The sequence below is a fragment of the Oncorhynchus kisutch genome, unplaced genomic scaffold (genome assembly GCF_002021735.2).
Source record: "Oncorhynchus kisutch isolate 150728-3 unplaced genomic scaffold, Okis_V2 Okis06b-Okis10b_hom, whole genome shotgun sequence".
NCBI classification, from domain to species: Eukaryota; Metazoa; Chordata; class Actinopteri; order Salmoniformes; family Salmonidae; genus Oncorhynchus; species Oncorhynchus kisutch.
In genome coordinates, this window is record NW_022261983.1 from 7,307,682 (window position 1) to 7,321,720 (window position 14,039).

Here is a 14,039-nt window from a genome sequence, read left to right on the forward strand (position 1 = left end):
ACTCAACTAGTCTAAAGAAGGCCAGTTTTATTGCTTCCTTAATCAAACCAACAGTTTTCAGCTGTGCTAACATAATTGCAAAAGGGTTTTCTAATGATCAATTAGCCTTTTAAAATGATAAACTTGGATTAGCTAACACAACGTGCCATTGGAACACATGAGTGATTGTTGCTGATAATGGGCCTCTGTACGCCTATGTAGATATTCCATGAAAAATCAGCCGTTTCCAGCTACAATAGTCATTTACAACATGAACAATGTCTACACTGTATTTCTGATCAATTTGATGTTATTTTAATGGACAAAATGTTTTGCCTTTCTTTCAAAAACAAGGACATTTCTAAGTGACCCCTAACCTTTGAACGGTAGTGTACACAGGCAGCCCGATTCAGATTTTTTTTTCACTAATTTGTCTTCTTGTAACCAATCAGATGAGCTATTTTTCCAATAACAACGCCTGCCATGGAAGTTTCCCAGTGATCTTACTAACACATTCACTATTTTTTTGTACACAATTAACAAGTTAGTTAGTTACAAACATGTTACTGTCAAACTGTCAGAGTATTTAGCAAACGACAAGTCTATTACAATACTTGAGGGCAAATAAATCCGATTTGATCCGAAGTCACATGGCCAGGAATCAGATTTGCATCTGTTTTCAAACCAAGTATTAATTTGGTTTGAACCTGGCTTGAAAATATCTGATTCCATGTGCTTTTTGGCTGTTTAGACTGCAGGAAAAAATTATATTCAAATTTGATATGCAAAAAACTGGAGTGGAGTCAAAGAGTTCAAGTGGAGAACTAGCTTTCATAACCACCAGCTTTCTGTACAATTATTATCAAGGGCTTTGTTTTCCTGTGCCAGACTAAGATGGCATTATCCAACAACATTTGATTGGTCTGGAAAGGCCTTTTCAAATTGAAGGAAATACTGTCCGCGGGTTGTTCCACAAAATGAGTCCCGTTTTTAAATGTGTCCTTCATTTTAAAGTCAGCCCTATTATGTGAATTTAATTATGGTGAAACTATAACTTTTCAAATATTTTTTGTAAAGAAACATTGACCATCTAATAGTAAAATCATAGCATAAAAGCAGGTTCTACTATTTTGGTCATTTTGTGGTGTTTCGTGGTGGAAAACTGAGTGGGTCGAGCACAACACCTCAACCTTGTTACCAGTGGCTTCATGACAATTGTAGGCACAAAGTCACGTTCCCCCTCAGATTTGTGCTTTTTTTCCCACTGATGTTAAATTAATTACTAAATGTAATTTGCCCATGTTATATCAAAACTATTTATAAAAAAGATATGTCAGTTGTATTTTGCGGAAGTGGGCACTGACTGGACCAGGAAAACAGAACCTTGTTGAGTTGTGATATGTCCCAGTGTGGCAGTTGTACTAAACTCCAAAGGCATAAAAGTTCATTAAAGAATCAATGTGTATTATAAATTACAATTGAGGTATGCTTAGAGAACCTGTGCATAAAAATATACCTTTTTATGATTATGGCTCTAGATTTCAGGGCAAGGCTGTTTCAGGTGTTAAAAAATGCGAAATTCTCAAATTTCCAGAAGTGGGGAGGAGGGCAGACTACCCCTTGCTAAAGGGAACCTCTTGAGTATGTTGTGGAGGACTGTCATTAAAATTACTTCACGTGAATCTGGTAATTATGTTTGTAGTGTAGCTAGCCGCTGAATGGCTCTAAATTCACAGTCGGCATGCAGTCAAAGCATGCATTTCAGGAATCAATTAAGCAATTAATCCTGGTCCATGGTTAAAATATTTAGCCATTTAAAAATACATTTTTTAAGGAAAACACTACGTTTTTGCTATAGCCCTCTCTTGCTTTCATGCGATTTAAAGGTGAGCTTGTCCTAGGTGTCGGACTCGAGGACTGTCGCTATCCATACGAGCGCTGCGACTGGTTGCCCAAAATTCTGGGGCGGGGCTTAAGTGAAGACTCAATTGCCTCTTGCACACAACAAGCTTCCATTCCCCGTCACAAGGGAATTTATGACTGAATTAACAACCCTGTTATGGTCAAACCTTACTTTATTTGGCACTAAATATGCACTTACTATAGTCCTTTTTTTATTTGATATGGGAAAACATGTTTTTATTACATTGAACATGTGTGGCAGCTCTTCTTGACAGAAGTTTTAACATTTGGTGAAATCACTACCCACAATTGACTAATTTCGTGGATAAGACTCACAACTGTTATAGTCTGTGAACTGAATAAACTTCTCACTGAGCCTTGAAAACATTATAAACTAATGGTACTCATTGTCAAGTATTCAAGTTTAATTATGTTTCTCTGAACAAATACTTTCCTAAAAGAAGTGCACTTAAATTATAGTTAGATTAGGCTCATCAGAATATATTGTTGCATTCTAAAAGAAGAGCACTTTAATCATATTATTTAGTTTTTCTGAACAAATACTTTTCTACAAGGAGAGCACTTAGATTATATGATTTAGTTCAATTAGGTTTGTATAAATGTTTTCTAAAAGAAGTGGTCTTCCTATACATTTATATGTATAAATAAATGTATGATTGGAGCATAAATCCACACAATTTTACATCTATTAGTAAACACAGCCTACGGGTTGAGAGAATGGACGAGAGAGAAAGAGAGAATATACACAGAGAGAGGGGGATGATTGAGAGAACAAGAGCGCTTTCACTTTTGTTTTGAGAATGTAGACAAAAATAATTACCTTGATTTACTCTAAGGTGTGGAGAAAGATAGGGAATTTATAGTTTTATAGTTTTAGTTTTATGTTCAGTAGGCTCACTATGGCAAGCTATAACTTGATTGATTGTAATCTCATTTGAGTAGGCCTACTTACAATTCTCTGCATTCAAGTCTATCAAACACATGTGAAATATTTTGTCTTCAATGGGACTCCCTGTTAAAATAAAGTAAAATAAATAAATGCATAATTGGTAGCTGGGTCAGTAGCTTCTCTGCATTTAAGTCTATCAAACACATGTGAAATATTTTGTCTTCAATGGGACTCCCTGTTAAAATAAAGTAAAATAAATAAATGCATAATTGGTAGCTGGGTCAGTTCAACTGTGCCTACCATAATTTGCTTATTACCTTGGTAGGCCTGAGATTTCTTCAACTGCAGGGACAACAACTTTTTCATAGTTAGCCGAATGTATTTTTCTTCTATAATTTCCATAAAAATGTCTATACTTCTATAATGTCCATACTGTAGCGCCCTCGTCCGGTCCACACAGAAAGTATGTGCCCGAAATACGAGGCTCACTGGGCTGCGCGAGCACAGCTGACGGTTTTCAGGACAGGGTACAAGAAACGGAACGTCTCGTGAAACAGAAAATGGGCGAAGGACGGTCTATGTTAATGTCTTATTGGCAGTGAAACATGTTGACATGAAACATGAAAATGAATTATAAATGTTGCGTAATATGTATTTATATTATTATTTGCACACAGAGTGATCAACATTACCATAATCACCAAATTAATAACACTATGTTCTTGAGTATGTGTCCTGTTTATTGTGTTTTACTTGAATGCAAATCCTTGTAATGCATGGTGGATGTAAACATGGTTATGTGTTACGCCGTCACCAAAACAGGTTACCTACACTTTATGCATTCATATATATATTTTTTTTTTATAAAACACTGCACTATGATGAATTGTCAGTAAAAAAATATATATCTGCAGAAGTTTAACTCATTAACAGTTTCTGCGAAATTGGTGTTAAGTGAAAGAGTACACGGTTGCATTTTACGCATACTTTACACTGGGTTTTTAAACCCATTTATTTATCAAAATGATGTATATACTTTACTCTGTCCGCTCAGATACAGACTCACGTATAAACAGGCGCAAAGTAATAACTACAGACTCTCTCTCATACGATCTATGCATTCTCCCCTCAGACCGATGCGTAATTGCATGACGCACCGGGGAGGAGTGTGATCGGCATCGCCTATATATACCCAGTCCCGCTCGCTTCAAACTCAGCAAAGTAGCAGCGCTTACAAAGAGGCAGGATCCCCCAAAAGCAAGTAGAGCTTTCATTCAGCATCTCGTTCTCCTACCAAAGACATTTGTCGGTACGCAAAGCTCGCAATTATGATTAAAAAAATATCTCCTTCCGAGAACGAGTTTAACATCCCGGCCAAAAACTGCCACAGGATGGTGATTCTAGGATCCACAAAAGTTGGCAAGACGGCCATCATCTCTCGGTTTCTGAATAAAAAAGTCGACGACCAGTACACGCCGACCATAGAGGACTTTCATAGGAAATTATACAGCATTCGGGGAGATGCGTACCAGTTGGACATTCTGGACACCTCTGGAAACCATCCCTTCCCCGCTATGAGGAGACTCTCTATCCTTACTGGTAAGCTTAACTGTGAACGAATGAAACAGACAAATGTCTTTATGTAAAACTGAATCCGAATATTAAGCTTCATTCTGCAAATCAATTTCAATGAGAATAATATTGAAATTTAGCTTCACTAAAATGCATGCTTATGCGTAACGCAAAACTTGTGCTGTGCATTATGGAAAGTACATTGACTTTTGAGCTGTGATATTAATGTTCCTTCCATTTCTCTCTCCGTAGGTGATGTTTTTATATTGGTGTTTAGTCTGGATAACAGAGACTCCTTCCAAGAGGTCCAGCGCCTGAAGCGTCAAATTTACGAAACCAAGTCCTGCCTGAAAAACAAAACCAAGGAGAACGTAGATGTCCCGATAGTTATCTGCGGGAACAAGTGTGACCGGGAGTTTAACCGGGAGGTTCAGAATGAGGAGATTGAGAAACTGGTGGCTGGTGATGAACAGTGTGCCTACTATGAGATCTCTGCAAAACGGAACACTAATGTCGAACAGATGTTTCAGACTCTTTTTACCATGGCTAAACTGCCCAACGAGATGAGCCCGGACTCTCACCGTAAAGTTTCCTTACAGTTTTGCGAAGTACTGCAAAACAGCAGAAGAAAATCTTTCAGAAATAAGAAATTCAAAGACGGCGAGGCATACGGGATTGTGGAGCCGTTCGCGCGCCGACCAAGCGTGCACAGTGACTTAATGTATATCAAAGAGAAAGCTACTGGCTGCAGCCAGGGAAAAGAGAAAGACAGATGCACCATCTGCTAAGGACTCACTTGACAATGCACATGGAGACATGTTACGAGATGTTCTATACAGCGATGGAGATGATACCCGTCAGGCCAGTGTGCTGAGTCTGGGATAAGGAAGCACGCCAAGACGCAGTGACAGCCAGGGGTGTTTGTCCCAAACCACGCGAGAAGGCATGGTCATTGTCAGATATTTCTCTGTGGAGTCAGGGTGATCAAATGTGATATGGCTTCAGAGAACCTCTTGTGTTCTTGTTACTATAGCTACATCCTGTAAAATGACTGGAGAATGTAGCCTACAGTGGGATGGCATTTGTTTACATTTAATTTTTTCACAAGGAACTGAACTTGAATGTTAATTGCATACTTAACACATATGAATCCTTATTCTTATGTCATAGTTTACTTTTTACAAAAAAGAAACATGGAGAAAATAAAATGATCCATTTGAAACGTATATCCATCCCTATGTCTGTCATCCTTTTGAACATCGGTAAAGCACATTCCCTTTCAGTGACACTTATACCATTAGCTAAACAAGTAGCCTGTACCTCATTTATGAATTACATACTAAAGGGCACTTATACCACTAGCTAACAAGTAGCCTGTGCCTCATTTATGAATGACATACTAAAGAGCACTTATACCACTAGCTAACAAGTAGCCTGTACCTCATTTATGAATTACATACTAAAGGGCACTTATACCATTAGCTAAACAAGTAGCCTGTAACTAATTTATGAATTACATACTAAAGGGCACTTATACCATTAGCTAAACAAGTAGCCTGTAACTAATTTATGAATTACATACTAAAGGGCACTTATACCATTAGCTAAACAAGTAGCCTGTACCTAATTTATGAAATACACACTTTCCCGAGAAGAGTTAGGCATATGGTAGCTAGCAGATTGATGTTTCCATTTAGGCCAACAAGCTTATAACATGTAATTCATGAAAGATAACAGCGCACTTAAGGTGGCCGATGCTACAATCTTACTAAGAAACTGAGTAAAGACAAGTCACAAGAAATTAAAACAAAGGTTTAATTTTAGGCCTACTGCATTGACAATCTGCAGCACGCAATCTGAAGAGCACACCAACAAAACCATTACATCAAATAATCATTCACTGCATATACAAACTTGAGAGGGCATTATAATTCAGTATGGATAATACATTTTTTACAAAGTAGAAATGGGACAGTTTACAATACAACAAGATAAAGCCTGAAGGTAGTGTTATAGGGAAATAAAATGTTTTCTGGTGGTTTTGACACACGGGATGAGTTCAAGTTATACTGCATGAGCTGTTAGGTTGGAAAGGAAAATGAGAACACGGAGCCAAGAGATGGAATCCCCAAAAAGAATCCATATAAACAAGATAATTTCTCACGATTTCAAATGGATGGTAATTTTCTCAGTCCTCTAAATATAAAAATATATAATTTTCAGTACATGTGTGTTCCTCTCCAAGTGTCTCCTGAATTCAGTTAGTTTCTTTAGTACTGTCAAAAATCCCTCACGACGCTTTGGGAACCTCAAACATACACAAACTCTTGTATTTCTGCAGTAGCTGATTCTTGGTGCGGACTTGCTCCCGCAGCGTCTCTAGTTCATGCTGCTGCTCCGACAGGCTCATGTCAATTCCGGGCATGGCTCCGATCTGCTCGCGCGCTTCCTGAATCCTTGTCTTAAACTTGACCAGTTCTTGATGGACATCTTGACTATCTTTGTCCATGCTTTCGACATAGATGGACAAAAACGTACACGTTGGTTATAATTTAACCAAATTGTTGCTGCTTCTCAAGATTAGACTATTGAACTGCAACTAGCAAACGGGCTAACGTTAGCGTCATAACACGTTCTACCAAACCAGGACAAATATATGCATAAACTCTCCCCGGTAATAAACACACTATAGAAATACATGTCAAATTAAAGACTTACCATTTTATAATGTCATGAACCAAAGGGAGAAAAGAGCAATCATCGTTCTCACTTCCTTGCTTTGGTTGATTCGTCGCCATCCCGGTCGATGAGAATTGACTGGCGCCTACAATTTACATCATCAACCAGTGGCAACCATAGACTTATATAGACATCGCATCATTGTACAGTATCTGTCCCATTATGGCATCTGTGAGAGCACTGAAAATATTATCGGTATACTGACAATGTATGTCTCTCCGCCCTAACAATGGGATCCCTTTCTTTGGATTGGTAAATATATTTCATTATTGTAATAATTTTCTAAATATTCAATGAGGGTTGTTGACGTCAGCTGCCTGTATTCAATAGAGAGAGATGCTATGCTACTAGCCTCATGCTATGAATATGCATAGCCATCTCGAGACAACTCCTATTTAAAGTGCTTTTTTTTCTCAAAGTTGACGTGATGTCAGGTGTCATACTTATATCAGTACACCCGTAACAACTTATGCATTATAAAACTTCTATTAGATCAAATTAACTTCACGTAACAAATAACCCATTAATTCTCAATAAATTTGACACTCATTGTCATTGACCTCCATACAAAAATACCTTGCTTGATGGGCAAAACAACAAAAAAACGCCACCTGCTGGAGGGAGACAGATTTTTCTCAGAGTTGGGCCTCTCTCTTCCTCTTCCTCTCGGAGCATGGGCAGTGCCATTTAGGCCATCTCCATTTTGAAGTAGTCAATTTTCTTCTACTATTTCTCTGAGTTGGAAAACAAACTGAAAAGGTGCATACTGCCACCTAGAGTGTGTTGTTTGAACAGCTATAAAGCCAATGTTGCCGGGTTTACTGTGACCTGCAGTTATTGAATGTTTCATCAAAAGTATAATTCATTGGCTACCTCCTAATGATCTAGATGGAATTATAGGATCCTCAATTCCTTAACCAATATGAATTCCCACCCAGTTGACTACTTCAAAATAGTGAAAGTCCTCAATGGAATTGGCTATGCTAAAATCAGAGTCCTCTATCTGTCTCTATGGGGCACCCGTAAGAGAGACAAAAAGTTAGCTAAGCAAATAACTTTAGATGAGAAGAATGATTTATTTTAAATAACTTTAAAATACATTTAAAATCTAAAGTCCTAATTGTATTATTATTTTGGTTTGTTGTTAACGTTTACTTGGCATAATAACCAGAGGTCGAATAATATTTGTGACTTGATGACTGTAACTGTTTCCTGTAAAATTGTTAAAGCTTTCATGTTTAAATAGTAAGGGCAACTGAGACATTTTGTCACTCGAGCAACAGAAAACAATTTGCACAGTTGCAACATCATCACATAATGTTCAACATGTAAATCTAGAAACACCATAGTCAGGTTCTGCTTTATACTACTTATAATACATTTTTTTAAATAAATGCATGGACTGATGGTGACATAACATCCTTTTTACGGATTTGGTTTTGTGATAGGTAGACTGACAGGGACAGTCAGCTACAACTAGGTCCTGTATCTCAGTTGGTAATGTTGGCATCACTAAGATTGTGGGTTCAACATTAGCAAGGACTACAGGACATTACAATGAAGACTATATAATGACTATCCTGTCAGTCACCGGAAAAAATATTACAAAGTGGCATACATTATATGCATCTGTGGTATGGTAACAGGTAGCCTAGCGGCTTAGAGTGTTGGGCTAGTGACCGGAAGGTCACTGGTTTTAATTCCCAAACTGACTAGGTGAAAAATCTGTTGATGTGCCCTTGAGCCAGGCACAACCCTAATTGCTCAGGTAAGTAACTCTGGATAAGAGTGCTCTAAATGTTTACGTAAAATGTCTTACTAGTACTGAGCTAGCATAGCTTAACTGTTAACGAGTTAGTGTCCACTATGAACCTGGACTAAAACGGACCAATAAGAGCGGTCCTCTGCACAACCTCCAAGCCTTTCCAAACACTGGGTGACATAACACACAATTGCTGCACGGTCTCCCCGACTGAGCAAACACGAGACTGTTTAATTAAATGTGCAGGATGAGTTAGCATGTGGCTAACTGGCTATATCTACATAGGCTAATGCAATGCAGTGCAGTCAGGCGCTATTGTTTACAGTTTGTGTTGGTGTCAATGCTATATCCAGCTCAATACTATATCCACGTATCCAGGCCAATGCCATATCCAGGTGTGCACATAGGCCTAGTAAACCCAAAGGTCACTGATTGTAGTGGTTGCGCCACTATACGTCTTTCCCCCTGGAGGGTTCTGGTCCAGCATGGATGAGAGGAGGAGGAAGGAGTGGGTAGAAGGGAAATCGTGGTGGAAGAGTGGGTCATGCGCTCACTTGCCCATTGTAGTTTCCTGCTTAGGCCTATAGATGAGTTAGCTGACAAACTCAAGAAAACGATGAGTGCGATTCAATGGGGCAGAAGCCCGGGTGTTGTTATGATTCTCGATGGCCAGATAGCTAGCAAGTATTGCTAATAAGCTGTAGACAGGTTGTTATTACCAGGTTATGATGAGGTCTTAACTATGACCAGTAGGATACATAATATAGCACATAATATTGTGGTCACAATTATGACCAACTGGTCATATGGTGGTCAGAAAATATATGTCATACTCTGTTCAGTAAAAATACATAAAATAAACGTCTTTTTTCAACCAGTTTGCGACCAGAATAAGACGTCATAAAAATATGTCATACCACCAGCTGCAGACCTTACAAAGCATTTGAGTCCTCAAGCATCAGCCACTGATTACCTTCAGCTGTTAGACTCCGCTTATGGCACAGTTGAAGATGGAGACGAGCTATTTGCCAAATACATGGGCACCCTGCAAAACAACGGTGAGAAGCCGTCCAGCTGCTTGCAAAGGTTACGGGTTACCCTGAGCACGGCCATGAAAAGAGGCGGTGTTCCAGCTGATGAACTCGATCGTCATCTTCTGAGGTAGTTCTGCCGAGGTTGCTGGGACAACGCTCTGATAACGGACCTCCAGCTGGAACAGAAGAAAAGCAAACCACCTTCATTTACTGAATTGTTGCTCCTCCTTCGCATTGAAGAGGATAAGCATGAAGCAAAAGTAACAACACCTTGGTGCTGCTAAGCCTCTCTCTCTGGTGCCTCCAAGCATTGTGTAATGTCCCACCTGCAGCAAGCATGTCTTAGTCCTTCCTCTGAGAATACCAGTGAAACTGAGCATTTACAAAAACAGCTGAACTCAAAAGTCAGCTCACAAACCTCAAGACACAAAATAAACCCCCCCCCCCAAAATACCTACCATCAAAGACCTACTAGCTCCTAGTGAAGCCAACACAAAACAAAATAACGGGTAGCCTGTGAAGCAGCCAAGTTCAAGCCACAAGCCTAACAGCGAGTCCAGGCCTTGGTGTTGCTTTCAGTGCGGTGAAGATGGCCACATCACAGCAACCTGTGAAGGTGAATCCAACCCCTCATTGGTTGCAGCTAAAGATAAACAGCTTAGAGAAAGACAGCTCCAGTGGGAAGCACAAAATTCCTCTTCAGAGACCGAACAGTTAAACTGAGGCCAGCTCCTGTTGAGGGACAAACAGGAGCATCGGAAACCAAACCGGATGTAACCAGAACGCTCCGCGCTAATGAGGACACAGTCAAAATTCCCAAACGGTTAGTTGGTACCAAGAGCACAGCACAAGTTACTATTGCTGGAAAGGAAACAAACTGTCTCTTGGACACAGGTTCACAAGTTAGCACGGTCCCCTATCATTCTATGAGAAACATCTATCAAGCCAAGCAATCAACCCATTGAATAGTCTACTGGAAGAAGAGGGTGCTAATGGGCAGGAAGTTCCTTGCCTGGGCTATGTAGAGATCACCATAACTTTCCCAAAATAATTTGTAGGGACTGACATTGACGTCCAAACCTCAGCATTGGTCATACCTAATCTCCGTGCTCAAGAACAGGTGCTGATTGGCATCAACACCCTTGACATTCTCTACTCTGATTATTCTCAGCTGAAATGCGACAATCACCAGCCGTTACTTCATGGGTACCGAGCAGTGTTAAAAATCCTTGAGCTCAGAGGTGAAAAAGCAGTCAACAATAACCTAGGATTGGTGAGACTTCAGGGTGGAATGCAGAGGTGGTTCCTGCAAATCAGACAGTTGTTTCCAGGGGTCAGTCCCACTGTGAGAAATGGGCCCTCATTGAGCCTCCGATCTCCTCCTTGCCTGGAGCGATTATGGTGTCCAGGAAGTTGATCACCCATCCTACGAGGCAAAACTACAAGTTAACAGTTGTTCTGAGAAATGCCATCCAGTGGGTAAAGAAACACACTGTTTCTACATCTGAGTCTACAGACAAACTGAAAGAGCAAGCTGAGACCTCCAGCTTAAGCTTCATCTTTGAAGGTTCTCCTCTGTCTGCTGAATGGAGAGAACAAATCACAAATAAACTGTTAAGGGATTTTTTGATGAATAATGACTAAATGATGTATACATTTAACGTAGAACAGAATTCTACCCTGTCTTTCTCTTCTAGTAGTGTTAAATCATGTTTGTTCATTAGGAAGGAGTTATGTAGCATAGATCTAGGAAGAAAGGAATGTATGTGGGTGTAGAAAGAGAATGAAGAGGGGCATTAACCTATGTTTGAACCGACCTGGCTGTAAATCTGGAGAGATAAGATAGGACAGGGAGAGCCCCTCCAGAGCTCTAGTATCTAGGGGAGACTGGAACTGTCAGCTGAGTGGTTATAAACTGTGGTGAGACTCATGAGAATATCCCTATGTTGGTGTGTATGTATGTGCGTAGGTTAGCATGTTATAAAAGGAGCGTATTTGTGTATGCATGGGAGAGCTCTCGCAAAAAAACTTGGTCTGATCAATTGTGAGCTGGGAATTCTGTCTGTTTTATTTAAGACCAGAACTTTACAATAAAGATAATTGGAATTTATGAACATTGATTACAAAATTACTGAACATAAACTGAACTCAATGCCTGAGGTGTTTTCTCAGAATGATCTCGATTTTGGCCACACTAGCAAAGTAAAGCAACACATCACGCTTCATGATGAGACCCCCTTCAAGCAGAGAGTGCAAGACCCATTCACCCACAAGATATCGATGCAGTCCACAAACATCTGCAAGAGCTGCTAAATTCAGGAGTTATGTGTGAATCATGTTATATGTGAATCAAAGTATCCCTTCTCATCTCCAATTGTGGTTGTGAGAAGAAGAACAGTGATATGAGGTTCATTGATTACCACAAACTCAATCTGCAAACCATCAAGGATGCATACACCCTTCCAAACCTGGAGGAGACTTTCTCTGCCCTAACTGGTTCTAAGTGGTTCTCTGTTCTCTGTTCTTGATCTAAAATCAGGATACTATCAAATTGAAATGGAGTCGTCGGACAAACAAAAGACAGCGTTTGTGTGCCCATTAGGGTTTTGGGAATTCAATAGTATGCCACAAGGGATCACAAATGCACCAAGCCCATTTCGATGGCTAATGGAGCGCTGTATGGGTGACATTAACCTGAACTAGGTTCTTGTTTTCATTGACGTAATCATTTTCTCAGAGTCCCTTGAAGAACACAAAAGCAGGCTGTTTAAAGTTCTTCAACATTTCAGGGAGTACGGGCTGTATCTGTGCAGTATCTAGGCCATGTCGGGTCAGAGAATGGAGTTGAAACTGACCCTGAAAAGATTGAAACGATAAAAACCTGGCCATATCCAAAAACCCTCCAAGAGCTGCGGTCATTCCTTGGGTTCTCTGGTTATTACCGGAGGTTCATCCAGGACTACTCTAGTATTGTCAAGCCTTTAAACAACCTTACCTCTGGATATCCCCCATGACACAAGGGGAACAGGAAGAAAGAGAAAAGTAGTGAGTATCACAACCCTAAGGAGCCATTTGGAAACCGATGGACACCCATCTGTGAGCAGGCATTTGACACAGTCATTGAAAACCTCACCTCAGCCTCTGTCCTGGGCTTTTCCAACCCCAAGCTCCCCTAGATCCTACACACAGATGCAAGTACTTTGGGTTTGGGTGCTGCTCTATATCAGGAACAAGACGGGCAGAAGAGAGCAATAGCGTTCACTAGCAGAGGATTGACCTCTAGTGAATCGAAGAATTCCTAGCACTTAAAAATGGGCAGTTACAGAAAAGTACAGTGACTATCTGTATGGGGAGGAATTCACAGTCGTAACTGATCGTAATCCACTGACGTACATCTTGACTTCTGCCAAACTAGACACCATAAGCCACAGGTGGTTGTCTGCTCTCTCCACCTACTCATTCAAGCTGCAGTACCGTGCGGGCAAGCAAAACCGAGATGCCGATGCACCTTCAAGACGTCCTCATAGCCAGCTTTCAGACGATTTCTTCTCTCAGAAAGAGCAGGAAAGAATCTATCAGTTTACTCTCCATCATCTGGAAGAATCTGAATTCCAAAACAAAGTCCACAAAGATGTAGTCAAAGCAGTCTGTGATCGACACTCTGTTCACTACACTGACCTTGAAAAGAGCTGCTCTACGATCTTGCTGGTTGAGTCTCCTGCCTTCCACTCCAGTGCAATACCAGATGCTTTCCAGGAAGAGGAACATCAAGATGGGTTTCCAGCCATTCCTCATTTGTCAGAGAAGGAGCTGATGGAAAAACAAAGAGCTGACGCCAGCATCAGAGAGGTCGTCACTCAGTTGGAAACGGGAGAAACCTCCTCCCACTGTTAGAGCCGAGTTTCCAGGACTGCCTCTGTTGCTGCGTGAGTGGAACCGGTTAGAGCTAAAGAATGGTGTTCTTTACAGGAGAAGGCAGGAAGGAGTCAAAACTATTTTTCAATTAGTGCTTCCAGAAGAGCTGAGAGCAGTTGCATTGAAAAGTCAGCATGATGATATGGGTATCGAGCGCATGATGGATCTCATACGATCCCGGTTCTATTGGCCCAAGATGTCAATGTCTGTGGAGGAGAAGATTAAG

The 14,039-nt window shown here is 40.4% G+C and overlaps 2 protein-coding genes across 2 annotated transcripts; one reads left to right on the top strand and one right to left on the bottom strand.

Annotated features, from left to right (window-relative positions):
- The first annotated feature begins 4,021 nt into the window (after nucleotides 1–4,021).
- On the top strand, nucleotides 4,022–5,589 carry LOC109876534 (dexamethasone-induced Ras-related protein 1). The gene is made up of 2 exons (XM_020468941.1): nucleotides 4,022–4,390; nucleotides 4,616–5,589. Exons 1-2 carry the CDS (start codon nucleotides 4,120–4,122, stop codon nucleotides 5,149–5,151), a joined length of 807 nt encoding a protein of 268 aa, XP_020324530.1. The 5' UTR covers nucleotides 4,022–4,119; the 3' UTR covers nucleotides 5,152–5,589.
- A 565-nt stretch (nucleotides 5,590–6,154) lies between these two features.
- LOC116360006 (mediator of RNA polymerase II transcription subunit 9-like) lies at nucleotides 6,155–7,215 on the bottom strand. Its single transcript, XM_031814411.1, has 2 exons — nucleotides 7,082–7,215; nucleotides 6,155–6,873 (listed from the first exon to the last, which is right to left on the bottom strand). The coding sequence occupies exons 1-2, from the start codon at nucleotides 7,159–7,161 to the stop codon at nucleotides 6,654–6,656; spliced, it is 300 nt and encodes a 99-aa protein (XP_031670271.1). The 5' UTR covers nucleotides 7,162–7,215; the 3' UTR covers nucleotides 6,155–6,653.
- Between the last annotated feature and the right edge of the window lie 6,824 nt (nucleotides 7,216–14,039).